Source organism: Cuculus canorus, chromosome 5 (genome assembly GCF_017976375.1).
Source record: "Cuculus canorus isolate bCucCan1 chromosome 5, bCucCan1.pri, whole genome shotgun sequence".
In the NCBI taxonomy this organism is placed as follows: domain Eukaryota; kingdom Metazoa; phylum Chordata; class Aves; order Cuculiformes; family Cuculidae; genus Cuculus; species Cuculus canorus.
Window position 1 is genome coordinate 52,315,389 of NC_071405.1, and position 27,844 is coordinate 52,343,232.

Consider the following 27,844-nt stretch of genomic DNA (forward strand, 5'->3'; position numbering starts at 1 on the left):
TCTCAGCTGCACAGCAGAACGCAGTTGCTGCCCTTCCTATCACTGGGCCTGCTTTTTCTGCTTAGGCCAGGACAAACTGCAGGTTAGTGAGCAACACTTTGATGCCACTTGTGACTGTAACAACAGAGGTGGCTGGGTTAAGTTTAAAAGTATTTGCATCACCCTTTTTATAGCGGTCACGGAAGACATATATGCTGCCATTGCAGCTGGCAATTTTCCAGAGGGATGGTACCGAGCTCCAGGCATCTGGCAGACATAGCCGGGTGAAGCTATCCAGTAGGGGATTATAGCATAGCAGCGAATCCCCCTCAGCGACAATGAATACCACATCCTTGTGTACAGCAGCATGCATGCGCCCTGCAAAAGGCAGGACGTATGGCTTCACATGGCATTTCTCTGTGTTGGTATCATAGCACTGAATTAGCCGAGAGGGCTTGGTAAAGAAGTCCAAGTCATTTTCCTCCCCACCCAGCAGGTAAATGACACCATTAAGGTTTACACCTGCAGCTCCAGAGACTGCTACTTCCAACTGGCTGGTCTCCGTCCACACATTGTCTCGTACTCTGTAATATATGACAGCATTAGAGAGAGTGTCCTGTAGAGTTTTCCCCCCCAGGGAATATATTGCATCCTTGCTTGGCACAGAGACAAGGGTATGTTGGAGCCGGTCACGGGGCAGAGGAGCACACCATTCCCAGTCTATAGTCGCATTGTTGCATTTCCACATGCGTCGTGGAATGGAGCCACCAACAACGTACAGGTCACTACCGTGCTTGCAGGCTGCGGTGATCTGGTGACACAGGCTGTTCTGGCCACTCACGCTTATGGAGTCATCATCGGCACAATGCAGAGAGACAGCAAGTGAATGTGTACGTGATGACTCCTTTCCGATCAGGTAGATGTGAACGTTTTCTCCAATCACCTGAGAGAAAGCAGGAATGTGTCAGGAGAATTTGACAAGTTTATACAAACATCACTGGTGCCTAAGACCAAAATTTTCAGCTTAGGACCTGCCTGAGGTGTGCGACTTACTTCCCTCATCCTGCCATCCTATAGTGTTCAGGATTCAGAGCCTCAAAGCCTTAGGTAAGGGCTGGTTACATCACTGATGGAGTAGAGTCATAATAATGGGAATGCCATCCTCAGATTTCTGAATGGTCTCTTTGGTAACTAAGTATCTGGTGAAATAAGTTACTCGTGGCATTGTTCCAATCACTAGTGAAAGCAGCCTCAGGTTAAACTAAAAAAAGCTGAGAGTGGGGTTGCTATTTATGAAAAAGAAAGTATTCCTCATGCAAGCACCATGAATTTAAAGGCATTTGTGTTTTGCAACTTTCATGTCACACCTGTGAGCAGAATACCCTGCCTTGCTTGGAAAGTGCGAAACCAGCAAGTGCTACACCAACCCGGGAACAGAAGGTCTTTTTATACCTTCAGACTCGATCGCAGCGTCTCTGAAAAGCCTGCTCGCTCCTCCTTGTTGAAGTTGATCCAGGTTTCTATGGCAACTGTTGGATTCTGAGAACATGGAACGCCATCTGCGGTTTGGGGACAGAAAGGCATTTATCATATCTAGACAAAGGTGTACGTGCTCAGGAACATCCTTTTCTTGCAATTCCTTCCCCCCACTCCCACCACAAACCATACTTTCTCAAGAAGGAAATAGATAAGGAGGTTCATAGATTTTGGCAGGCATGATGAACACTGCCAGCCCGACAACTGTTGTATTTATACAACAGTTTGTATAAATATCAGAAGACAGAAATGCCAGGTCTTAAGCACTTTGGATGAGTTTCAACAGAGGAACCCATGTCCAAGAGAAAGAGGGCAGGAAAGAAGACTTAGGTGCTTTGTGACAACAAAAAAAAAAATTCTTATATTTAAGCATTTATGCAAAAAGATTCTCTTATTTGAGAATTTCAACAGCTGCCTTTCTTTCGGGCTGGTCCTAGAAACCTATCTAGCAAAAGTCATCTGCAGAAATTGTCCTTCTCTGAGTGCTGTCAGACAACTGACTCTCAAGACTGAACATCCAGTGTTGCTGCTGTCCTCTTAACATTTGGAAATCCCCAATGAGCTACTATAGCTTTCTTTAGCAGTATGACAGTAGGAAACAGTCAACAGACTTCATCAGATTTCAGTTTCTAGACATAACTGGAAGTTCTGGTTGTGCCACAAACCATCGCATCACCATCATCAGTACATTACCTAGATACCTAGAGATGATACAATGCAATATCTGTAAAGACTCTCATATGCATACCGTCAACTTTAAAGGCTATTTTATGGACAGATTTGCCAGTATCCCAAAGAGCCAGTCATGGTATGTTTAGTGTTGTAACAGCATACAGAACACATGACACACAAAGTATAGTTATTTACTCATTTACAAAATTATGTAATTAAAGTAAGAAAGGGGCAGTCTTTCTGGTCCAGCACATTTGAATGTAGGAGCTGCTTCTATATTCTTGCTTCCTTATGATACATAAATACACAAAACCAAAGTTATGACTGTAGCGTCATGGAGTGATTTCCAAGTTCTGGCAGTACCTAACACTACGGGCCAACCATGTCCTGGGGTGCTCTGAGCACAGCAGTGCTAGTCAGTCGAGGGAGGTGATTGTCCCACTCTACTCAGCACTGGCACGGCCCCACCTTAAGTACCATGTGCAGTTTTGGCTACCACAGTATAAAAAGGATATCAAGCTACTGGACAGTGTCCAGAGGAGGGCCACAAAGCTGGTGAAGGGCTTAGAGGGGAAGCCATATAAGCAGTGGCTAAAGTCGCTTTGTTAGTTCTGCTTGGAGGAGAGGAGACTAAGGGGAAACCTCATTGCAGTTTACTGCTTCCTCACAAGGAAGGAATGATAGGAACCAAAGAAATGGCAGGAAGATGTGCCAGAGGAGGTTAAGGTTGGATATTAGGAAAAGGTTCTTCACACAGAGCATGGTGGAGCACCAGAACAGCTCCCCAGGGAAGCAGTCACAGCCCTACACCTGACAATATTCAAGAAGCATTTGAACAATGCCCTCAGACAGATGGTGTGAATGTTGGGGTTGTCCTATGCAGGGACAGGAGTTGGATTTGATGATCCTTGTGGGTCCTTTTGCAGCTCAGGACATTCTATGATTCTATATTAGAGCAGAAAAGAATCTCTAAGGATTAGTGGCAGTTGGACTAAGTTTTTGGTGTGTTGACACACCCTTCACAACACTGCACCATCGACCCATTACTGTGGAAGGGCATTTCCTTTATAAGAAGGGTAATCACTGTATTACCCAAGATGTTATAGTGCCTCTATTTCAGTCAGCTGAGTGCCTAGCCTAAATAATCCAAACAATTATATACAATTGTTAATAACATAAACATACTCTAAAAATACAGCTTCTGCTAAGCCTTCTTACAAATGTTGAGTTCTTGCATTAGTATGTTAAATGATTACAAACTAAGGAGAAAAAAAAAAACTGAATAAAATGTTCATTTCTGGTAAAGTTTCTTTGTTTTACCTTAATGCAAAAAAAAAAAAAAAAAAATTGTTGAAAATTACTAAGTTATGTTTAGAAACCCTGTAATACTTCTGACCTGTTGACTCAGGAACAGCTGAGAATTACCAGCATCCTCTGTGTCCCTTTTCTATAGACTAGATGTGTCATGTCCAGTAACAATTAATAGGGGTTTTTTTATGATTAACTTATCCAGAATGTTTTGCTTTACTTAGCTTAGCTAAGCCTCTGAATGGACAGTGATTATGCAAGCTTGGATATTTCCATCTTTTTAGTTCCATCCCTGACAAACTCGTTGAAAGTCTCTTTCTACATCCACATCTTGACTAATCTCAAGAATTCCTTACCTGTAAGGATGTCTGTCAGTAGGCGAAGAGGCAGGTGTAGAAACTCCTCTGTGTCTTGCAGCTGAGACAAATGTGACTTCGCACAGTGTTTGGCAGCTGTGTAGAGCTCCATGTCGCTGTGTTGATCTGCCAACCACATGACCTGCAGACAGTTCCTAACCTGCACTGTACGGGCCAGAAAACGGGAGCACTCTTCAAAAAGGGCAGTCAGCTGATACATGTCTGCCACTTCATAGGTTTCCTGCAACTCCTCTGCCCTCAGCTTTACAGTCCCATGGTAAATATAGTCCACAAGGAGCTGAAAGACGCTCTCACTAACGTCCTGCAGCTCAATCACCCGGTTGTGGGCCTCCTTTAGATTGGAAGTGAACATAGAACGAAAAAAACAACTCTGAGCTGAGAGGACCAAACGGTGCAGCTGGAATTCTTTGCCTTCCACTGATATTGTAACATCAGCAAAGAGCTCATCCTCCAAACATAATTTCATAATACCCTGGGCCACACGGCCTGAGTGGGAGCGGTCAGTGAAGGTGTAGTTCACAAAGTAGTTTTCTTCTGCAGAGGAACCGCCAGTCTCTTCTGAGGAGTCCATGGTGCTGCACAGATCAGACCTCCAGCAATCTGTAAAATCACAATAATTACATGGTTTCTTCTCTACACCAACAAGATTATGCTGTATTTCAGGGAAAAATCAAGCATTTTGGTAAGAGGCCAGCATATTTTAGACTGAATATAAATAGTGAAACCAGAAACTTCTGCTTGAGTTTCAGAATCTCAGGCAACAAACGAGAAGTTGGCATAATTAAAATATAGAGCAAACTTCCAGTATAGTAAGCGCCACATGCTAGCAGAACTGGGAGACGTGCATATCTTTTCACCGCTCATTTCACTGACACAAAGAAACGCAGCAATAGTTATTCAAGTGGAAAGTCCAGCAACTGCCCTAGGAAACTTATGAAGCCAAAAGAATGTGACAGCACCACAGCTGGTCTAGATCGAAAAAGGATTATAGTTTAACAGAAAGCACAGACAACAGTTCATATCATTATGAGGAATTAATTACCATCCAAAATCAACATGATGAATCTGTGCAGTGGTATCAAGTAAGGTGAACTTGTTTTTAACAAAAAGACGCATCAGAAGTCTGCCAGACATAACTACCAGTCCTTACAGCTATCCAAATGAGATAACTGATGGTCCTGCTCAGTTTGTTAATGTGCCAGACACCTTCAGCATGCAAAATAACTTGTTAGATGTTGTTAACCACTCCTTCCCAAGCAGCAAGAACTCGATTTAAAAGATGACACCTCTTAGTAACCAGAAATTGTTTGCAGAGCTCCAAGCAATTTGTGGGTCGAAACAGCTTCTGAACCAGAGAAAGACTGCTGTAAAAAACAGCTCTTAATATTAACACAACTCTTGACAGCATTAGGAGCAAAAAGATGCCTGCCTCTGTTTGCTTTAAACTTATTTTTACACCTTAACTATTAGCCACGGTGACAGATTTCTTCAGTTAATACTGACCATGATTCCCAGTATAACGTTTCCCAAACATAGCATTTCTCTCCAGGAGATTCATAGTTTCTCATTCACGCATTATTTTGTCAAACATGCATTTTCTAACAATAGCTCTGCTTGATACAGGAGGACTCCTAAGTTCTTTCTGCTCAAATTCTTTTCATAGGAAGCAATGTCAACATCCTTAATTGGCTGGGCATGTCTGTCCCATTCCTGATGACAGCCTGCCTTAATTACACCCTTTTTGGGACTTTACAATAGTTCTGGTCTGTCTCAAAAGCACCTATACATTAGTCTGCAAGAGACTGAGGAACTGCAATTAGCATAGAACACATTGGTACTGTTTTTCCAGCTTTATCAAGTACAACCCTATCCTGCAAATTGGCTCTCACTTCAGCTAAAGCTCTTGATCCTTACAGCCAAGGTGCTCAGAAGCTGCAGCCCTAAATGCTAAGAGGACCAAGCAGAGCAGAAGGATATGGATGGACCACTCTGCCCTCCTGGCACAGCAAACCAGCTGCCCCCACTGTCCTGCGCCATTTCCTGAGAACTGGTGCCAAGTCACGAGAGAAATGCCAAGCACAGCTACAGACTACTGTAAATGTCAACTCCTTCTTTGTAAACACAAGGTTCCCCTTTGCATGCATGGCACCGCAGCTATAAAGAGAGGTATGGGAGCAACAAAGTGTCCCATAAAGCAAAATCTTACACTCCACGCACTACCAAAGCAATGATCTGCCGTGTGCCAGGCTACAGGTGATGACACACCTGGAACACTGACTTTCTCTCTTGCTCCTGACAGGTTCGCTAATGCCATGCAGGGCGTGGGATCGCGGAACCCCTGTACACAACTGACAGCGACGAAGCCGTTCGGGGGCGGAGAACGAACTCTCGGAAGAATAGAGACCCCCATTAGGACTGCTCTAAGGCTGCGGAAGCCGCAGGAGCCGCCTCAGACCGGGGGGCTGCCGGGCCCCCGCCTCCCAGCCGGCCGCACCGCTGCTGCCCCCGTCTCCTCGCCGGCGGCACCGCCGCTCCCACCGCCCCCGAGTCCCCTCTGCACCCACCTGCGGCGCCTCCCTTCATGCCGCCGCCCCGAGCTGCCCCAGCGGCTGCTCCGCGCCCCTCACCCTTCGCCAAGCGACGCCGGGCACTTCCCGCTCCCGCCCGCCCAACCCGGAAGCGCCTCCGAGAAGCCCCCCCGTGCACGCGCGCTGCTTCCGCCCGCCCCCGGGAGGAAGAGCGGCGGCGGCAGCGGCTTCCGCTTCCGGCGCGTGCCCTTGCCCGTCCGTGTGGCCGCGGGGATGTTGGCGGCGGCGCGGGGCCTGGCGCGGGCCGCGCTGCGAGGTGAGGGGCGGGGGGGGGGGCACAAGGAGTGGTTGCTGTTACAAAAAGGGGAATGTTTTTGGTTTAAGCCGTAGCTGAGTTAAGCTTCATCTGAGCAATTGTGTTCTTGGAAAGCCAGACAGCGTCCCTCTGCCAGCGCGTTTTCTTTCAGACAGTGTTTTTCCAGCCCCTCTTCTCTCTTTGGAGAGGAAACCGTCTTGTGTGCAGCATGGTCTGTGCTGAACTGACGTGTCTTCTCCTGTAATTCCCTCTGTTTGGAGGCTCTCCCGATCTCAAATGCAAGGTCAGGCAGAGCTGGCTCCAAAGCTCCAAATTCGCAAGAGCGTTGATTGTCCTCAAGTTCGTAATAACATTAAGATTAGTCGTTGGAAAGTAATAACATATGCATAAGATTTCTGGAAAAAAATTATCTATATTCAGACTGAATATCAGGAAAAAGTTTTTCATAGAGAGGGTCATTGGGCACTGGCAGAGGCTGCCCGGGGAGGTGGTTGATTCCCCATCCCTAGAGGTATTTAAAAGACGAGCAGACGAGGTGCTCAGGGACATGGTTTAGTGGGGGATAGGAATGGTTGGAGTCGATGATTCAAGAGGTCTTTTCCAACCTAATGACTCTACGATTCTATGCAACTAAGTGGGAAATCCATTCTGTCCCAGCTCTTGTCCTGCTGCACACGATGGATGGAGATCGCTCCCTCGTGTTGCCCAGGCCTGATGAAGCGTGCTTGTGTCGTGAAAGCCCAAAACAAACCTTGGAGAGTTTATTTGCCGGTATTTTCGGTATTCAGTGAGACGTGTGCGTTTCTCTCGGCAGCTGGTGCAGGCCCGGCGACGGTGCAGGCCCGGCTGGCGGCGACCTCGGCCACGGAGACGCGTCGTGAGTGAGCGGGGCCGGGCGGGGGCTGCGGCGGGAGCGGGGCGAGGGCAGTGGAAGAGCCCAGGGTGTGCGGTTGTGCCCCTGTCACTGACTGCCCGGAGGACGCCTCTGTGCCGTGAAACGTTCTTGGGGGGGGGGGAGGGGGGCGTGTATGTTGGAACGTGGCAGGTGATGACACACCTGAACTTAATGCAGAACAGCAGCTGTGTTGATAACGGCGCTTGCCCCGCGTTCTTGTTCGCATGCTTTCCCGTGGACCAGCCTGTTTGTTCTGTGCAAACAAAAAAAGTGAGCCGGCAATGTGCGCTCACAGCCTAGAAGGCCAACCGTGTCCCGGGCTGCATCAAAAGAAGCGTGGTCAGCAGCTTGAGGGAGGGGATTCTGCCCCTCTATTGCTCTCTTGTGAGACCTCACCTGGAGTATTGTGTCCAGTTCTGGAATCCTCAACATAAGAAGGATATGGAGCTGTTGGAACAAGTCCAGAGGAGGGCTGCAAAGATGATCAGAGGGCTGGAGCACCTCCCATACAAGCATAGGCTGAGATATTTGGGCTTGTTCAGCCTGGAGAAGAGAAGGCTCAGAGGAGACCTTGTAGCAACCTTCCAGTACTTGAAAGGGGCCTAAAAGAAAGCTGGGGAGAGACTGTTTGCAAAGTCTTGTAGTGGTAGGACTAGGGGCAGTGGCTATAAACAGGGGAGGGCCAGATTTAGACTAGACATAAGGAAGACTTTCTTCACCATGGGAGTGGTGAAGCACTAGCACAGGTTGCCCAGGGAAGTTGTGGCTGCACCGTCCCTGGAGGTGTTCAAGGCCAAGTTGGATGAGGCCTTGGTCTAGTGTTATGTGTCCCTGCCTGTGGTAGGAAGATTGGAACTGGATGATCTTTAAGGTCCCTTCCAACCCAAACTATTCTATGATTCTGTGAAAAATGTTCCTGGTAGCAGCTCTGTAGCCTCTCCTTGATCTGAGTCTTGAGGAGTGCTTGTAATCATAACAACAACAAAGGGTGACATGACATCCTGGGTGACATGAGAGGGCTGCTTAGGTGCTAGCACGTCAAACAAAACCAGGATTATTTTGTCTAAGAAAAAAGATCCTTTCTAGGCCCAGTCTGAATGTCATGAGCAGTATCTAAATTCAGATTGTTCTGTCATCTCTTCCTTTCTCTTTTCCATCTTGTTATTTAGTTCACCATCATCTTATTGGACTCTTCTTCCTGCTGCATTTACAGTGCACAAAAGAAATTCTGTCTATCACTGACATAAACTTCTTTCCTTATCAAAGCCCCTCGTTCCCTGATGTTTTGTGTAGCCCAACACGGGTATGTTGCTATAGTCTATTCTCTGTTACAGCATCCTATATATTCCACTACACATATATGTTAGGTTTAGCTTCAGAGTTACCACCAATAAACTTTTCAGGTTACCAGAACTTGAAGCTGCCTGGCTTCTGCCAGAGCTACTGAGAGGCAACTAGATTGGTTAAGGGGATTTTTAAGTCGGAGTGGGAGTTATTACTCCTCTTCCTGTTGCGTTCTATATTCCATGCCCTAATTTTTGGAACTTTATTTTTCCCTTTAGCTACTGTCAGACCAAAAAATGAAGTAGAGCAGAAGCAGCTATGTGCTTTTGGGGAGTATGTGGCCGAGATCCTTCCTAAGTATATCCAGCAAGTACAGGTAGGTGCTGTTCAAGAAATTGTTTTTGTGGGAGGGAAAGGATCCAGTGTACATGCTGCTTGTCCGTTAGATGTTTTCAGAAGTTGTTCTGGAGAAGAAGGGCTGTCAGAAGCACATGAAAGCTACTGCTGTTATTAAGTGCCTTTATCTGATGTCATTATGTGTCTGCTGTACAATAAATTCTCTTTTTATAGGTGTTCTTCTGGTTTCAGTGTAATGTTCAGTCCCGTTGGTGTTTGTAGTTATGCCCTTTCCATTGTTTTCATCAGGTGACTTGTTTCAATGAGCTGGAACTTTTGATCCATCCAGATGGGATCATTCCAGTTCTGACTTTCCTTCGAGATCACACAAATGCCCAGTTCAAATCCTTGGCGGACTTGACTGCTGTTGACGTTCCATCTCGGCAGTACCGCTTTGAGGTAAGACCTGCTCAGAGGTGCAGAACTCTGAGACTTTCACTAGTGCTGATGGCTATTGCAGCTCTGATCGTATTTTTTGCGTTCTGCCAATGGAAAGAAAATCCACTCCGAAACGCTGAGTTTTGTTTAACCTGTTCATCATGGAAGCAGCAGAACTGATATTGTGTGGGTTCCTAGTCTGGGTTTCCTTTTGTGTTTTCCTGAGAGTCTCTTCCCTTTTTATTGTTTTCTTTTATTTTTGTTTTGATTTTACCGAAGTGTCTAGAGACATCTTCCTGGTCTGATGTGAATTTGTGCTCTTCCTTCTTGGGCTTAGGCCTGTCAGCTGCTGCTGACGCACTTGCGCATAGGTTTCCTTTAAATCCCATTGATCTTCTTAACGATTTTTCTCTTTAAAAAAAACCCAAACTAAACAAAAAATATTTAGTTGCTTTAAAAACATTCCCTTGTAGCCAGGGCCGAATAGAAGATGAGGCAGATTCTGAGAAAGCTCTCAGAAGATTTGGGCGCTAAACTCCCACTAACTTTCAGTGGATATTGGAGATTGGTTTCCCACAGATGCTTTTGAAAATGTCTCCATATAGCGTTTCAGCTGCAGAAAAATTGTAGCTGGAAGTAGGAATAGAAAAGATACATCTTTGCGGAAACCACAGACTCAACATATTGTCTTCTCATCTGCTATTAGAAAGCTTTGTTCATAGTAGTGTTGCGAAGACATGATGGTAGTTTAACCTAGGAAGATCTGTAAAAGTCAGTGTCAGAAAATCCTTAGGGCTCTTGTGCTGTAGGAGGCTGACTACGATTTATGCATTCTTGTAGACGAAGAGATATCTGTCTTCCCTTGTCTAATCTAGGCAGGCCGTCTTTTGGACAAGAGAAGGGAATTGGTAGATTTTTAATTCCCGGCAAGTAACACCGTTAATAAAAGCAGCTGATTTATTTCACCCCTTTGGTTTATGCTGTGGTATTAAATCACTTGCCAAGGGCTACTCAGAAAGCCAGGGGTTGCAGGTTTGCCTTATCTATATTAGCTAATCAGTTGTCTGTTGTTTTCAAATAGTGCAGCTCCTTCTTGCTTTGCAAATAACAGCTTTGACTTTGAATTCATGATTAGGTAAAAGTCCTGAGAGCTGTAGAGAGTTTCTTTAACTCAAAGGCTTCCAGTCTCTGAAGACATTGAAGATTTTTTAATTCAGGATTATTCTAAAAATCACGGTAGTAGATTCATAGAAATGATAGAAATATAAACCTTAACGAATTCACCTTTTCCAGCCATCTTCAGAGAGGCAGCATCGAAAAAGGCTGCACAGTTTCTTAAAAGGTCCTGGAATTTTTTTCAGTCTACTTGTAGTAAGTATTCTCCCACCACCCAGAGGTTCTAATAATTGTAATAAGCAGCCTTTTTATTAGTGCTTCATCACGAGAAGAGTTAGAAATTTTGCCTGGTATCCAGCTTCTTCAGGATTCTGCTGACAAAGAATATTTGAAATAGTCTTTGTGTGCCCTTGCTTAGCCATTACTGTGCTGGTAAGACACACATAAGTGCCCTATGTGACCGATGCCTTCTTTTATTCTGCTTCAGATTGTGTACAATCTCCTGTCTCTGCGGTTCAACAGTCGTATCCGCGTGAAAACATATACTGACGAGCTGACGCCTGTTGACTCAGCAGTGTCTGTGCACAAGGCGGCAAACTGGTATGAAAGAGAGGTGAGTGCCCGTGTACTTGGGAACAGTCTTTGTGGAGAGGGACTGTGTTTTCCTGATTAAACTGATTGCCAGGGTCCTGAGGAAGAAGAAGGAGAAGTCTTTCCCTGGCTGCCTTTTCAGAAAAGGAAATAAAAGGGTGTTTGATTTGCTTTTGAATGAGTTCCAGCATTCATTTCGCTGGCACTGCACAAAGCCAGGAATGTAACTGAAATTTAATGGACATAATACATGGAGGTTGGTTTGATTTTCTTTTTTTTCTAATCTAATTCAACTTGGTTCCTTTTTGTTTAGGTTTGGGACATGTATGGTGTTTTCTTTGCGAACCACCCTGATCTAAGGCGAATCCTTACAGACTATGGGTTTGAGGGCCATCCTTTCCGGAAGGACTTTCCGCTCTCTGGTTATGTGGAGGTAGGAGATGTGCTAATGTCTAAAGTTACCGATTATCGCCAATAGTCTTATCTGAGATTTGGTACAGAGATGTGATTGGTTTGCTGTCCTTTGTCTGAAAGGCACAAAGGATGTTTCACTTGTCTGTATTCCAGAGGAGTTTTATAGATCTCTTGCATGGAAATTTGAAATTGTCACAAAGTGTTGTCCATAATAAGGCAGCCAAGGCTGGAGACATTGAGCAAATTGCATGTGCTGTAGACACCAAAGACATCTGTCAGGCAGAGAAAGTGCTTCTGCTTTTAGCGTGTCTTCTGGAAGATTAAACTTTCCTCTGTAAAAGTGGAGATTCCCAGAGGAGTAAGGGATTGAACTGATCATAATCCAGTTGGAACTCCAATTTGTTGAGTTTTTGTAGGCCCAGATAATAAAACCCTAGTTGAACTGACTCTGGCTATTTATCAAATATTCACCTCTGTTTGTCAAACCACAAGTGAAATGAGTGTTTGGTGTCTGTCTAGTTTCAAATGACTGTCTTGCAGAAGCAGTCGTGTTTGGTGCAGTTCTAAGACCAAGTTGAATCTCAGAAGAAAACAGTGTGGTTCTGCAGACAACAGAGGGTTCTAAGAAAAATCAAAATAACAGCAAATTCTTCGAGAAAGGACCAAACAGCATCTCCTGAGCTGTGGTTTGGAGGTCTGGACTGGCACAAGCCAGTCAGAAGTGTCTTGTACTCACCTACACTTCGCCCTGTTTGTCTTTTGTCCCATGTTCTGAGTGTTACGCTAAGGACAACTAAACCCAAACAAGCTGCCATTTCATAAAGATTCATGAGAGTAGTCACAAGCTACGCCAAGTGGACAGGCCACCTTATTTCAGTGGCTCAGGAGAAATTGCTTTGTCGTATGACAAACTAAAGGTTTTCTTCCATGTAGACTTCATGCAGACTGTAGGCTGGGTGCTCCTAATTCAGGGTGGTTAGCCAGGACACACTTGTGGTACATGGTAGTAAAGGAGAGGGTTTTCCTGGAGAGTCCAGAGGTGTTGGTGGGATCTGAAGGGCTCTTGTTCAATCATGAGGACAACTGAAGCGGTGGCAGAGGGCTGTGGCTTATCCATGGCAGGAGAAGTAGGATTCCCTGTACCAAAGAATGGCCTGGTGTAGAGTTAATAGCAGAAATGCTATGGAGACTTTATGAAAATGACTGACCTTTGTACTTTGCGCTGTTCTAGGTGCGGTATGATGATGAAGTGAAACGGGTAGTGGCAGAGCCTGTGGAGCTATCTCAGGAATTTCGCAAGTTTGATCTGAATAGTCCTTGGGAGGCATTTCCTGCCTATCGTGCAGCGCCAGAACCCCTGAAAATAGAAGCAGGAGCTAAGAAAGAAGATGCAAAATAGCAGCAGAATGGAGTGGATGCACAGCACCATCCTTTCTGTTCTAACATAGTATTTATAAAAATAAAAATTGATGTGAGATTCTTGCCTGGTGTGGTCACATTAATGTTATTTTCTAACTACATGGAAAGCACAGAATGAGTGATGCTAATTTACAGTCTTGATAATCCAACTGGTAGGTGTTATCTGCTGCTTTGAGTTGTAAGACACTGGATTTGTCTTTTTGGTTTTCAAATTGACTGTGAGTCTAGGCATTCCCCGTGGCTAAGAATCTTTATATACAGTGCTCCTGCTGTCTGTCTCTGTAGGCATAAATCATAACCTGAGGCCTCACTAGGAGACTGTATTGGAGCAGCTGCATAGTTGAGCGGTGGGACAGCAGAATCTCAGATGCAAGCTGGGTGTCGGGAAGACTGTAATAGTATAGCAAATGGGCAAAGCTTTTGTTAACGGTTCTAATACATTTGTTATTAGGATGACACAAGATGGGCCTGGATCCAGACCGAAACAATTGTGGCAATATCTGCATTGTTTTGTTGGAAATTAGGTCAGTGCTTGTTCTCCTTGCAGAAGAGGGAGTTGCAGGTAACCCCTCACATGCCACTTCCTCCGCTGGCTTTTTCTTCGCAACAAGCAGAATTGCTTTCTCCAGTATCATCCGTTAGTGCTTTTTCCTGCAGTCAAAACTATCTTCCCTTGTCACATAGATGAGAATCTCTGCCTTTTTGTCACTGTTCCAATTATTTTGAGCTGTATGATATAACAGCGTTACTGCTATCTTTACTCTTGTGGAAAAATCTCAGCTCTCCAAAAAAGCTGGAAAAATACTGTAGTTCCATTCCACCCACCACCTGTTTGAATGATTACATTACAGCAGTCATCAATTAATAATGTCACTTGTCCTTAGTCCAGAAAATGTGTAACACAGTTCTGCATCAGAAAGCTGGCTGACATCATTAAGATCTGAAAACTGTTGTATAAGAGATTTCATAAAATAATTCACAAGCCGTTTATAGACATTCCTTAATTGCTCCTTCAGCTTTTAAATTGTAAAAGCACCAATTAAAAATGGGGGTTGAGATTCTGGGAATTTGATCTGTTTGCAAGAAAAAAGAGCTGACCTGTATGTTAAGAATCAGATTTCATGTTTGTTTGTTTCCACGCCAGCCTGGTAAGCATGAGTTTCTTCAATACTTTTTTTTTTTCATTTTATTTTATTTCAGGCTGCTGTAGCCAGCAGTGTTTGAGATGTGACTTAGAACAGTGTTCTTTAGGTAAAACTGAGAGCATTCGCCACTCACCTTAAATGTTATAGCTCTCTGCAGGAAAGAGGAAGGAGAAGGGAATGCAAATCAGAACCTTGGGGTTTTATACAATTCTTAGCTCCACTGTAGATCTGTCATCAATTTAACTGATTAAATAGGAAATGTACTTCTAGTCCTTCCTACACTGTGTTCCACAGCTGGTTCTGTTTTCTGTTGCAGTGGCTTTTTTTGCATGTCCATCCCTATTGCACAAGACAGAAAAATTCCTGGCACCACTTCTGTTACTGTGGAAATTCTTTATAGAGCACGTTTCCCCCACACACTCTCCCTCCCTCATCCCAGGTTGCCTGAGGCAGCAGGCCAAGACTTATGGTCTGCGTATCATGAAAAAGATGTATTTCCCAGTACAAAAAGTCAGAAGACTGATGGTAGCCGGAACAGAAGAAAACCTACCATTTAAACATGATGTTTGTGCAGAGAGAGAGTTTGATTGACGTAACATCAAGCAATATTAGACAATGCCCTGTCAAGTTAGACAAAATGTGAGGTTTGCTGAAGAATGTGTGTACTGGAGTCAAAGGAGTCAGACCTGTGGGGACAGGCGCTGGCTCCGCAGGTCTTTAATATGTGGAATAGTTGCTAATAGACCCAAATCTCTTCTCATTAGAGAAGCCTGGGAGCTATAGGTATTTACTCACCCGGACGCCTTATCCCGGGGACAAGAGGTTACATAGCTCATAACTACAAGTGTTGGCACGCTACCTCTTTCATTGTTCCTGAGCCCCAGGGGCCACCCTTGCCTATGGAACCTGCTTGCTCTGGGTTCCTTTGGCAGGTGGGTACTTGCTTCATTCTCTGCAAGGCTGTGGTCAGCTTGTTCGAACATGCAGCCATCTTCCAAGGCTGTGGTCAGCTTGCTCGAACATGCAGCCATCTTCCAGATCTTCTGTCGCTGCCTGATGCACACTGCCAGCCTCCACAAGTCCTGTGTGCCTGTGTTGGATTTCCCAGCTGTAGGAGGGTGTTGGATGAGATGTAAATCAGATGTAGCCGACTTACAGACACACTGTTCTGAAGAGAAATTTTCTGGTACTGGAGAAACAAATAGACTTTAGGTGATGACTCACAGTCACCATGTTGAGCTTCTCCAGATGACGTGGTTTTGCTAGTGTTTTCTGGAACTTTGGCATCTTTCCCTACAGATGGGCGAGCAGACTCTCCTCTCCGAGGATGTGGCTGTTATTGGTGGCAGGGTATTCACCTGTATCATGGCAACACTGTCTGTTCATAAAGGTCTGTATGGACCTTTATGAACCATCTCCAGTCAAAACCCTGATGGGGATTTAAGCTGAGCCTTGCTCATCTGCATGCCCCGTATCACCCATCACACTGCATCGTGTTACCTCTTCTCCAGGCTAGGGGGGTGATCCTTTTATGCAGTAGGTGCAGTGGGATGGGGCCCTCCCTGCCGCTGGTAGGCAGACTTCAAGCAGGGGATGCAGCTCGCAGACTGAAAGAAAAAGATGATGAAGTCATTTTCACAAGGACCAGCAGGACCATACCTGGAAAATACTGGTATGATAAGAAGGTCTCTGCTGATTACAGACAGTCTTTCCCTCAAGGTTCTCTTCTTTCTTCACTCCCTGTGACCTGAACCTCACCATCCCTGGGAGCCATCTATGTCCTTCTTTCTTCTCCTCTTTCCTTAGCTGCCTTCTCCTCATCATCTTCCTCCCCTGAGCACCTTCCAGGCAGGCCCAGGCTGGAAACTGTGGTCTCCACAGGTTCCGGACAAGATGTTTGAAGCAAGAATTTCTGCTATTCTATAAGCAGAATTTCCCTTTTGTGAAGATGCCCATCTCAAAGAAACCTCCCTCCCCCAAAGGCTCTTCCTGGTTCTGTATTAACCACACCTTGTACTTTCTGCCAGTGCTCTGGACCAAATGTGTCTCTTAGCACAGCCCATGTGGGTTCCTGTGCCTGTCCCAGCATACCGATGTAATCTGCAATGGGGCAAGGAAGCACCAGGAATTTACTGTGTTTAGAGAAGGTAACTTCAGCTGTATGAACACTGCTGTGTATATGTTTACGATAGAAAAGTCAAATATCTGAACAAGGTAACAAAATAAAAGGTCTGTACAAACAATGTAATGGTGAATGGAGGTGCTAAAAAAGCCAACAAACAGACACAAGGATTTACAGCCTGCAGGAGTCTGTAATGTAAGGTTCACAGGAGTTCTTCCCAGCAGATGCTGTCACTTGTGACGGAGGTTAGGGTGGCTGCAACCTCACTACTCTCTTCCCTCAATAGTTTCTCACTCCATTGCTCTGGCTCTCCTGTGACAGGCAAAGCTTCAGTTACCTGGAAAAATTTTGCATCAGCGTCCAAACAGTTCCTTCAAATTTTCATCCCTCATATCTTGCTCCCCTTTCCCATCTTTTTGCTTCAGGAGGTCATGGTGGAAAGCAAGAAAACCATCAAAGTGCCCCCGCAGAAGCCTGGCTTGATGCAACATTTTAAAACTGCTCCTACAACAGACGGTATGACCAGAGGGAGTTTGGAGGGGCAGGGTTGTGCACACTCAGCTGTGAATACCTGCCAAGGACAAAATCCCTCAGGAGGAGGAGCTGCACTGCATAACGCTGCACTGCAGGGACTATGTGTGTCTATCAGAAATTCAGGCTTACTTCTGTGCACCAGATAACTACTGAGGCTTTATAGACAATTAAAGCATATGTTTATCACTACGCAATTGCCTTTCTGTGCAGGACAGTGAGGCAATTCTACAAAATTCTCCCAGCTCAAGGCAACATCTATGATAGCACTGATGCTTGTCTCTCACCTGCCACTGTATTGGTCATATAAGCACAGCCTCTGGGCCTCCTTTTTTCTCTCTCCCTAGGGTATCCCCCTTTAGGCACTTCAACTGCAAGCTGTTCCTGGGAAATTTTCTTTTTGATCAAGTCGTATATGGCCTTTGCAGATGTTGAGCAAAATCCTGGACTCCTCCTCATGTCACATTATACATGACAAAGGGAGACTATGTCATGGCCCATGAAATGCAGGGTTTTTCAACACAGTGACTTCTAGACAAAGTTGTGCATACATTGTGGATTGCAAGGGATTCTGGCACAAAACTGAAGGCACGTCAATCATACTGCACAGATGGGTCAGTAGTGTCTGCCTCTTGATTAGCAGGTGATTTGCATGTGATATCTTAATAGGAGATATTTCGTCCCTGAAGAAAGGGCTGCAACTAAAGCAGAAGCAGAAGAAAATAATGAAAACTTAAACAAGTGTAGCCTGTCTTGAAGATAGCCAAGGCTGTGACAGAAACACAGGTCTTATTTCGATCCAAACTGAGGGCATGAATGGCTCTAGCTAGTGAGGGTCCTTCCTCCCCTGAAAAATGTAGGAACGTTTCATTCTGTGCTGCTTTTCTCCATAGCTAGTGTGAGTCCACATATTGCCAGGTGCATCTACAGATGCTGAAAGTTTCAGAAGATGTGCTGCTTTTGACACTGATACCTTACTAACCGGAACATCACCCCTATCCTCAGTGAAAAAAATATCTGAGGACAGTAGTCACTACAAATCAATACCCTGTAACTTGCTGAGAAAGGTATGTTTCAGCTCCACCTCCTCTCTTTTCTAGGCGGACTTCTATCTCCAAAGAAGACCTTTAATCTAAGGGAGATGGTATTGTTACTTATTTATACATACTATTAGGTACTTGTATAACTCTGGCACCCCAGAGACACCCAGGACAATACTGTGCTATATAGAGTAGAAATACAGAACAGCTTGACTGGGGATTAGGCACTACTAAAAGTGCAAAGAAGTGTAAAGGACAGGTACGTGCTGTGAAGGGAATCAGACGAAGTTTCCTCTGTGTAATCAACAACACCCAAGGCAGACTGTGCTCATCATAACCCAGAAGTCTTGTTACAAAAGAGGATGATGAGATCTTAAAGCCTGGCAGACTCTGATGCTTATTGTTTGCTAGGTTAGTATATTGCATTCTCCCCCTGGGAGGTTTGATAAAGGATGGAACAAGTGACGTTTCTCTTGCCTGCTTGTATATTTTGGCTGCTACTGCCCTCCTATGAATCTGCACAGACTGACGTCCTTATCTGTTTTTGACACTTCAGGATTGTTTGCAGATTTTCAAATTCAGATAAAAAGAAAACTGAAAACAAAGTTAAAGAGCTGAAGTGCCACAAAGCTGTGACAGGGTTGTTGTGCAAAAGGACCAGGAAGTCCACCCTTCTTCATATGTAGTGAAATTTCCTGCCACTACTAGCTTCCTCAAATAAACTGTAGTGATAAATCAGACTTTGGAAAAACAATTCTGCCAAAAACTTCACAACAAAGTCTTCCAAGTTTCCAAAATATGATGGAAAATATCCTTCAGGGTCAGCAAGCTGAGCTGCAAGCCCTTCCCAGGGCTCCAACTAGAAACACAGCAACATTAATCCGTTCCAACAGAGGCCACTGGGACCAGAAGCAGCAAGGGAAGACGTCACAGTAAACAACTCTCAGTCCACGCACGGCACTGTCCACAGAGCGGGTGGCAGCCGCTGCCAGGCTGGGCTGCTATGGCCAAGGTGCAGTGCAATGCCTGGCTGATCCTGTGTGTGCTTGCTGGATCCCAGAGGCTGACAGGTAGGAATTGCACCTGTTAGCAATGTGGCTTCTTGGCTTGGCAAATGCTCATGCAATGAGTCCCAGCTGGGGCTGTTCAGCGGGGGCAGACACTTGTACCTATTGCTAAATGAAGACCTGCTGCTGGTTTTGGTGGCAGGGGGAGGGTTTTCTTGGGCCTCTGCCGAAAAAAGCCTACTCCTATAATAATTTTTGTAGATTTTCTAGATTCTTTTTGTAAAAAAACCCACACCCTGCTGAATGATAAAGTAAATAAGGGACCATTTTTGCATCTCCAAAGACCATTTATGTTATTATTTCAATACATTATTTGTTTTGTTTAATTTTTGTTCTACTCTACTAGAAAAAATCTAGCACTGCGTAAACGTGTAAGACAGGTACTAATAATGGCAGTTTGGCAGCTATTCAAGAAAATCCTTGACTTTGCAGCCAATCAGATGTCTTTGAATAAAGGGATCTGTGACCTTATCGGATCAGTTAGCAGAGAGAAGACCGGCAAAGAAATGATGCAGTATCTTTACCTGAGCTAAAAGCCTTGCAGGCACATCCATGCAGGAGTAGGAAAGAGCAGCTACATAGCTATGTCCTTGCTCACATTCCAGTGCCACAGCTGGCTTGGATCAGGTAGCCTGCAGCTGTGTGAAGAAACAAACCTCCGCAGCCTGAGGGATGGCAGTGCACTTCTTCAGGCAGTTCGTACATCTCCCTGAAAAGCTTTAACTAAGAACAAAAAGTCGGAATTGGGGCTTGGTAGTAAATATCACACACATAGAAAATTAAATAATCTTTGTGCTTTTTATAAGAAGCTGCTGACTTTAACTCTGGAGTACTCAATATAAATTCTCCCTCTTTTTTATGTAAAAAAGCATTTATTCATATGAAAATGAAAAAATGTGTCAGAGCTTACTATTTTATAGGAGTGTTTTCTATTTCATGTTTCTTGACTTGAAGGATGAATCTATAATAAGTAGAAGAGGGTCTTGGCGACATGACTATTCTGATCAACACAGAGAAGGGAGGGGATGCAGCATCCGTCTCACATTCCTGGACCGAGGCTACTTTTGTCTCCTTTTTTTCACAAAGAAATAATAAAGGCAAAATAAATACAGTGATTTAATGTACTAGAATTATTAGTAAATGAAAACTAAATAATTTTAGGATTAATGTGACTCATATTAAGAAACTCCCGCTCCTTTGGCCTCGTATCCAGTTTTTTTAACAGTTTAAGTGATGTCGGGTGGCCCAACAAGAAATTAGCTGGACACGAGAAGAGCAATAATGGATCCACCCAGGTTTCTTTTTCCCTCACGCTCTGCACCCAGCTCAGGTAAAGATACTGCAGATGCTCGGGGAAGAAGTATAAAACCAAGATAAGCATCAGGTTATGTTTCCACCAGCAGGTCAAGGAGCCTCCCAGCACCCTCCTGCTGCTGGGCAGCATCACTTTCTCCAGCAAAAACTGCCAAGCAACCAAACCCCACTCATATTTGGCATGAGGGGCTTCCTTGCGGCCTGTCAAAGCAAGTGCCTTTTGCCATACACTTTGCTCTATTGGCAGGATTAAGCACCGTCATATCCAAAATTTACACGTGCCTCATTCAATCTCCCCTGCTTCTCTTAAAAAGCTTGTTTTGCTCATCAAAATCTCGTGGCCAGCATCTGTCATGTTTTGCAAACTATGAGTGTGAGCTCAGAAATATTGAAGACATTATTGACAACCAAATGACAAAAACAAACAGGAAGGGCTGTGGTCTTGTGCTAGCAAACTCTGCCTGATGTCTTCCAGATGAACACCCTCGCAGCAGGGATGATGCTGGCGCCAACACACCTCATCGTGGCCCAGAGGATGCTGACATCATGTTAGAGGTCTCCTGGGTGTTGGGGGCCCATGGGCCAAGGCACTGTTAGTGCCTGCACTACCACCTGCCTGCACATGAGCACTTATGTACTGCTTGTTCTCATCCCAGTTGGATTTTGGGGACACCTGGAAAACACCTTGATTATGCCCTAATTACATTTGTGCACCTTCTCATCATGAGGTGCAGTTGAAGGGGGCTCTGACCCCCTCCACGGCACCTCACAGCTCTGGGGTGGGACGAGGGACTCCTCACACTCAAGGCAGCCACACCGGGGAGCTGCTGCAGGCAGGACTTCAGGGGAATATGCAGGGTGGGAGTCGAGAGCTGGATGGGTTGCACTGGGAAACCAAGGCATGGGGCCAGTCAGAGAAGGGGCGTGGGGCTGGCGAAGAAGGACATGGAGTGGGACTAGGCAGGCTGTGGGCGGCGAGTCAGTGAGTAGCTGCCTCTCAGTCTGGCCTGAGATTTGGCAGCATTGCAGATGGCTTTATAGCTTGGTCATAACCGGTGGAGGGTTTGTGCTGGGCTTCTCGTGCGCATGCTGCTCTTCTCTTCCAGATGCTCTGGGGAGGGCTGGATATTCAGGCCAACAGGACAATCTGGCTGAGAGATGAAGAGCTGGCCTCCTTGCGCCCGGTGCAGCGGTTCATGCAGATTTTAGAGGATGAAGTTCCCAAAACACCAACAGAGATCGAGCAACACCTGAGATATTATTCACTGATGAATACCCCTTTGCCTCCAACAGAGTTTGACCGTCTCCTTTTCACCAGTGTTTACTGTGCCTACCAGATTCGCTCCATGCAGGGTCTGGATAAAAATATCTGGATCAGTTTTTTCTCTCAGCTGGTTGATGAAACGTTTCGTGATCTCTGCAAGGGGTTCTGCCCTGCAGATACCACCCTCCTCCTGGCTTCCTGGCCTTGGAAGGAGAAGCCTTCACATTTAGCATCCCTGAAACATTTCTATCGTTCTAACCCTGCCAGGACAAAGAGAGACATTTAATAAGGGATGTTATGGTAGGAAAGGACACACCTGACTTCATCTGCATCCTTGGTTATTTAGAATGCTTTCCACATTATTCAGGACTGTGTAGAAACACACACCTTTTAGCCCCGCTTTTTGCTTTGTATTGGCAACCCTCTAAGGATTTGTACACCAGCTTTTATTTTTAATTTCATCAGGGCAAAACTATAAAATACATTTCAGCCTTTCCTGATTTTGGTTGGGTTTTTTTCTGTTTTTTTTTAGGTTTTTTTAATTTTTTTTTTTAAGTGAGCTGTGCTGAAAGGGGCAGTACTGTTTAGATGTTTCTCTGTCTTGATAATGACGCTTACTAAGGAAATGCCCTGGCAGGCTTTTTTCCAGGATGTTGCAGTGGTGTTCCATCTGTCTTCATTGAGATAATTCAGTTCAGCCTCTTTATATTTCCCCTGTGGTTTCAGCCAAGTACAGTATCTTTTCTCCTCTCCAGCAACCAACTTAAGCAGATGCTGTTGTGTTTCATGATATAGGTCACACTTAATTTCAGCTTTTTGCTCACGTGGCATCACATTTTATGTGTCCATAGTGATTTCCCATTGCATGCATTAATTTTTCTTTAAAAAGCAACGTGAAAATGTATGTATTCCATGAACCTTTCTAGTATTTGCATATCATATTTACACACGTACATAGCTTTGTGTCAGCTATCACTTTGGAATACACTCCCTTATATCTCATTTAAATTCTTAAGGATTGTGACCTAGTTATTTCTTCAGTATATTCCTACGAAGTTTATTTGTACAGCTATGGCACTTCACAAGCCAAACATAACAAATACAAAATCTCTGTCCTCAAACAGTTTCCTGTATTACTCATTGCAATGTGGAATCAAATAAATTTAATTGTCTACTAGGGAGAATTTCGGTATTTTTGTTTGTTTCTACTGGGTTTCCCACTGCCATTATAGGTACCCTATTTTTGAACATTCATAGCATATGCTTAGATGATGGGATCCATAATTCCTTTTCTATCATTATACTCAATTCTCCATGCTCAACAAAGCAGGCATGCGTGACATTTAAAGGGGGAGCTGCGAGCTTTTGACCTACTTAATCATTTTCCAAGTCACTGTTGCCCAACAGATGGAGAGGAGAAATGGTGTGGCAGGAATAAGAAGCCTGGAAGCAAGATGCCTCAGAGAATGGTTTTTCAGATCAGGTTGGGGCTATGACAGGAGAAGACAGATTTATGCAGTTCATAAAGCAGGTTGGTTGTTGCCTCAAGGATGTAGGAATTGAGATTGACACTTTATTCGAAGTATCACTTCTAGTAAACTTGTGTCCCACCTAATGTACCTCCACTCTTACATACCTCCAACATCTTCCCTTCATCCTTTTCCTAAATATGCCCTCAGTCTTTAATGTCTAGGATATGTATGGAGTGATGGAGGCAGAAAGAGGCTGCAGAAATGTTCAGTTTGATAAGAAATCATCAAAAAGCTGAGATAGGATGGCACTAATGCATGACAATATTGTCTTGCTGGATATGGGGTCCAGGCTACATGAATGTCTGGATAAAGGTTGAGGGAACTGGCTTGGCAACTCAGATGCAAATACACTGTTTTGAATCCAAGATTTTGTTAGGATCAATTTAAGAGCATTGTTGAGCAGATTATAAATGAAACTCAAGTGATGTCAAAAAGTTTCATGCATGCTCAGGATGATACACTTTTGCACTTAATGTATTTTCGGAGACAAATTAGAGTTTAGCTCAATTGAAACAGCACCAATTGCACTACAATGAAGCCTCCAGCCTTCTACTTTCCTGTTACGCCATCAGTGGTTCCTGCCATCAGTCCTGACTGCTCTGTGAAAGCACACCAGTGCTCTCTACAGCAGTGCCATGGCTCGGTGGAACAATGTGTAAATAATCACTCAACACAGATGCTGAAAACAGCACTTAATATTATCTTTGATCCCATTTACACTAGGTCACCAAACAGCGCACGGCAGGTTAGCCATACCCTTGTATTTCAGGAACTCGTTTCTGGAGAACATGATGCCCCTGCAGTCAACACTGCTATTGCATGGCATGATACTGCTCACACTCACACACTACGAGCCTGCTGCTGACCCAAATATTAGGAAATTTTAGAAGAGATTTTTTATTCTTCTTACTCACTGTGCTTCTGAGCTTTCAGAGCATGGTCTGTGCATAATTTGAGCCCTCATCCTTTACTACAGGGTTTAGAAGCCTACTTTTTTGTTTATTTCTAATTATATTAGTTTTACTAAGTGGAAGCTGATATTCTCAAACACAGCTTCTTGACTTCATCAATGTCAGATTAAGAAAAACACCAAATATTGTGAAACTTGCAATGAAATCCTAAGAGTTATCAACACTACACACACATGAATGATTAAAAGAGTGTACACAGGGAGACTGGCTCAGTAACACATATTGCAGCTTGTACGATCACCATGCTTCTTTCCCTCCAGAACCGGCACCTCAGCCAGTGACAAGCGCAAAAGTCTCACAAATAACAATACATTCCAATCTGAGAAGATTTTACATCTTTTGTATTTTTATTACATTCATTTTCATTACATTTATTCCCTCCCCAGATATGCAAAGCAAGTCATTACATCCTTTGCTTTCTGGATGCTAGGGATCTGCAGTAACATTACTGCAGTGGTTCCCTGACCCTCAGCATCTCACTACACTGCCCCACCCCTGCCCCTAAACTACCTCATGCTTTATGCTAAAATCAAACACCAACACAGGACACACACATACAACCGGTAGAGACCTTTCTATGGATGAACGGCAGACACATTAGTGGCCCTACAGGCAGGGCACAAGCGTGCAGCACATGGAAAGCACTGGACACATGATAGCATGCTCAAAGTAGAAGATGATATCTGAAGAGGAGCTATATCCAAGTTCATGGCACCTTGGCTTTTCTTATCCTCCTTTCACATCTGTGTTTAATTATCTGACCCTTGGGATGAGCTGGCACCTGGAAGCCACTTTGGCTGAGCCTCTGAGTAGATGAGGAAGCCTGTGAAGGTGATGTACTTGCCATGGTTACTGTAGGCACCATAGCCATCGTGCTGATGGCTGTAGAGCCAAACGGTGTCCCCATACTGCAGAGGCAGCATGATACTCTGGCTCTGCATCTCTCGCCTCTTGGAGTGGTTGTCATCATAAATCATGGCCTGCACCTCATTGTGGTTCTTCATAAGTTTCACTGACATAGTCTTAAATGGCATTTTGCCAATGGTGAAGGAGAAATAGTATGCACCAGGTATACGGCACGAGAAGATGCCAGTGGAGGAATTGAAATCTTTTCCAATGTTCACAAATTCTGTGTCAAATGTGATTGGCTCATGCTGGGTTTGCTTGTCATCTGTCCCCAGGAGACTTTGTGTGCGGGCAACAGAAAATGCAGACCGGGGGTCTTGTTCCCTGCCTGGCTGATCAGATAACACGTGTCGCTGTAAAGCTTTGTTCTGCTCCCCGGGAATTTGCTGAGTGGTGTGATGACGTGGACCCAGCTCTTGAGAGCTAAGAGCATTCTGGGAGAAGGCAGAAGTGTCTGGATAGATTAGGTAGCCATTGAAAGTTGTGTAGGGGCCCACATTGCTGTAAAGGGCATACTTGGGATCTCCATGTAAACGCAGCCAAACTGTGTCACCGTAGTCAAGCTGAAGCATGGCACTCTGGCTGGCTACCTTCCGTTCCTTGCGGTGGTGTTCATCATACACAATCACTTGGACCTCATTCTTGTTTCTCATCAGCATGACAGACAAGTTTTTCTTTGGGTATTTCCCAACAGTGAAGGAGAAGTAGTAGGCTCCAGGGATCCGGCAGCGGAACAATCCAGTCTTCGGATCAAAGTCATTGCCAATGTTCACATACACTTTGTCAAAGGTAATGACCATTTCAGAGCTTCCTTCCATGCTGCTGGTTCTGGCCACAGAGAAAGCAGAGCGAAATTCAGTACTGGTATCTGCTGGGAAGCCATCTATAGGCAGAAAAATCATGCAGCAAAGGAAGCCAAACAGGAGCCGAACCTTCGGTGTCATCATTGTATCTGAAAGGAAAAAGAAGCATATTTCAACAGGAATCCGATTAATTTCCAGCTCATTCTCCAGTTGAAATGACCTGAATCTTGCTAAATCGACACAAAGGTTTATGTCAAAATATTGAGAAGTTTCTAGTGCATTCTCTGATCTGTATGTGGGACCATACCTCAGTTCAGATCCCAGCACCATTTTGATATTTTCCTAGTGAACGCTGGACCTTGTACCCTGTACTCATAGAAAGAAAAAGAACCTTCTTTCAACGCTTGGCTATCCTACAGCTCGTCTGCAAAACACTGTGTTGTTCACAATGCAGAGCCACCTCAGAGCTTGCTGGGGCTTTGCCACAGCTCCCTTTTGTAGTGCTTTTTTTTTTTTCATAAGATCCAGCATGAAACAAAGCCTTACACAGACCCTGTATTATACAACTGAAATACAGCTGAAGGGCAGGGAGAAGACGACATATGCTGTAGAGATTCCCATGCAGACGCTGCTGCCTAGTACTGCACTAGCTGTTTCACAGGATGAGGAAGCTGGAAGCCAAAGAAGTTGGTAAGACCCCATTATTCAGACAGACTTAACCATGAATCTGTGAAGAGTGTAAAAAAACTAGAAGAGGAGGGAATGCTTAGGGAAGGAAAGAAGACAGTGGAAAAAATGAATGAAATTAAAAAAAAAAAAAAAGGAAAACAGGAGATAAATAAAAGGCAAGTCTCTCAAAGTATAGAGCCCCTGAGAGAGAACTAAAATACCGAAAACAGGAGAACAACTCCATACCTGGAAACAGACCAGAGAGAAAAAAAACTCCTTTGACCCTTAAAAAAGAGGGATAAGTTAGAAGCTAATGGGATTTTCTGCTTCTCGTTTCTGTGGTTTTGGTTGGTTTTTTTTTTTTGGACTGAGGCCAAAAATCATCTATTAGAGCTTTCAGGCAGAAAACAAAACTGCCAGTCATTCTACCAAGAAGCTTCTCTCTCTGTCACCTCTCTGTGCTTATTAAAATACCATTCAGACTGGAAGGCAACTGCTTGGTTTGCAGTTTACCCCATCTGTCACCCCAGAACTGGTGCCTTGCCAGCCTGCAATGAATTCACAGACCAACAGAACAAGGGCAAAACATGGTACTTACTGGCAGGAGGGGTGAAGACAAATCCTGAATTAAAAAGGATAATGGGGTAAATATTTGAATCAACTGGAATGGCCTAGTAATTGAAGTAAAGCACAGATGGGATCCACAAAGACTGCTAGGTAGCAATGGGATCGTCCTTTGGGAAGATGTGATGCCTTGAATCACTCACTAACAGGAATTCAGCTTGACCTACAGTCCCTGGTCTTTCACACTTGAGAATAAAACCAAAATCTAAAACCCAGCTCTAAAAGATACGAACCCAAGAATGGATTGGGTTCTCACTTAATTACATGAAAGTGACACACGAGCAAAACCAAAAAGAAATATCCATCCATCTCCTAACTTTACATTAGATCACTTGTCTCACAAACATCTCAGTATTTTCCTCCATGCCCCTGACTTCCAATATTTTTCCTGACTTAGTCTGTTTCTGCTGAACACATCCATGGGACTCCATGGGCTGCACTGAAGGATGTTCAGATTGCTGAGTGATGTCATACTGAGGTCACTCTTTGTCATCTTTGAAAGGCTGTGGAGATCAAAGGGATCCCTGCTGACAGGAGAAAGGTAAATGTTGCACCCATCTTCAGAAAGGACAAGTAAGACAATTTGGGGAACTGCAGGCCTGTTAGCCAGTTAGCACCTCAGTCTGGTCCTTGGGAAAATCACAATG

The 27,844-nt window shown here is 44.5% G+C and overlaps 4 protein-coding genes across 7 annotated transcripts in view; 2 read left to right on the top strand and 2 right to left on the bottom strand.

The window, feature by feature from the left end:
• Positions 1–42: 42 nt before the first annotated feature.
• Positions 43–6,560, bottom strand: KBTBD4 (kelch repeat and BTB domain containing 4). The gene is made up of 4 exons (XM_054068581.1): positions 6,437–6,560; positions 3,852–4,472; positions 1,432–1,538; positions 43–922 (listed from the first exon to the last, which is right to left on the bottom strand). The coding sequence occupies exons 1-4, from the start codon at positions 6,453–6,455 to the stop codon at positions 62–64; spliced, it is 1,608 nt and encodes a 535-aa protein (XP_053924556.1). The 5' UTR covers positions 6,456–6,560; the 3' UTR covers positions 43–61.
• A 17-nt stretch (positions 6,561–6,577) lies between these two features.
• On the top strand, positions 6,578–13,277 carry NDUFS3 (NADH:ubiquinone oxidoreductase core subunit S3). The gene is made up of 7 exons (XM_054068583.1): positions 6,578–6,716; positions 7,531–7,593; positions 9,174–9,271; positions 9,541–9,690; positions 11,273–11,398; positions 11,690–11,809; positions 13,022–13,277. The coding sequence occupies exons 1-7, from the start codon at positions 6,674–6,676 to the stop codon at positions 13,187–13,189; spliced, it is 768 nt and encodes a 255-aa protein (XP_053924558.1). The 5' UTR covers positions 6,578–6,673; the 3' UTR covers positions 13,190–13,277.
• Positions 13,278–14,753: 1,476 nt separating this feature from the next.
• FAM180B (family with sequence similarity 180 member B) lies at positions 14,754–23,850 on the top strand. Its single transcript, XM_009570089.2, has 3 exons — positions 14,754–19,117; positions 20,904–20,983; positions 21,535–23,850. Exons 1-3 carry the CDS (start codon positions 19,051–19,053, stop codon positions 21,976–21,978), a joined length of 591 nt encoding a protein of 196 aa, XP_009568384.2. The 5' UTR covers positions 14,754–19,050; the 3' UTR covers positions 21,979–23,850.
• Positions 23,851–24,693: 843 nt separating this feature from the next.
• The window catches only part of C1QTNF4 (C1q and TNF related 4), a 100,688-nt gene continuing 97,537 nt past the window's right edge, over positions 24,694–27,844 (bottom strand). For 2 of the 4 annotated variants that reach the window (XM_054068551.1, XM_054068552.1), the window contains exon 2: positions 24,695–26,053. In XM_054068551.1, coding sequence (XP_053924526.1) covers positions 24,945–26,048 — 1,104 coding nt within the window. In that variant the 5' untranslated portion in view covers positions 26,049–26,053 and the 3' untranslated portion in view covers positions 24,695–24,944. Of the gene's footprint in view, positions 26,054–27,844 lie in introns of all 4 variants that reach the window. The other 2 variants (XM_054068549.1, XM_054068550.1) reach the window with 2 other exon arrangements.

Coding starts and splice junctions, on each gene's coding strand:
- KBTBD4 (XM_054068581.1), bottom strand. Junction 1,539..3,851: donor ACTGACAGACATCCTTACAG/GTAAGGAATTCT, acceptor CCCAAACCGCAG/ATGGCGTTCCATGTTCTCAG. Junction 923..1,431: donor CGCTGCGATCGAGTCTGAAG/GTATAAAAAGAC, acceptor GCTTTCTCTCAG/GTGATTGGAGAAAACGTTCA.
- NDUFS3 (XM_054068583.1), top strand. CDS start 6,674: ATGTTGGCGGCGGCGCGGGGCCTGGCGCGGGCCGCGCTGCGAG. Junction 11,399..11,689: donor CAAACTGGTATGAAAGAGAG/GTGAGTGCCCGT, acceptor CTTTTTGTTTAG/GTTTGGGACATGTATGGTGT. Junction 11,810..13,021: donor CGCTCTCTGGTTATGTGGAG/GTAGGAGATGTG, acceptor GCGCTGTTCTAG/GTGCGGTATGATGATGAAGT.
- FAM180B (XM_009570089.2), top strand. CDS start 19,051: ATGGCCAAGGTGCAGTGCAATGCCTGGCTGATCCTGTGTGTGCTTGCT. Junction 19,118..20,903: donor TGGATCCCAGAGGCTGACAG/GTAGGAATTGCA, acceptor GATGTCTTCCAG/ATGAACACCCTCGCAGCAGG. Junction 20,984..21,534: donor ATGCTGACATCATGTTAGAG/GTCTCCTGGGTG, acceptor CTTCTCTTCCAG/ATGCTCTGGGGAGGGCTGGA.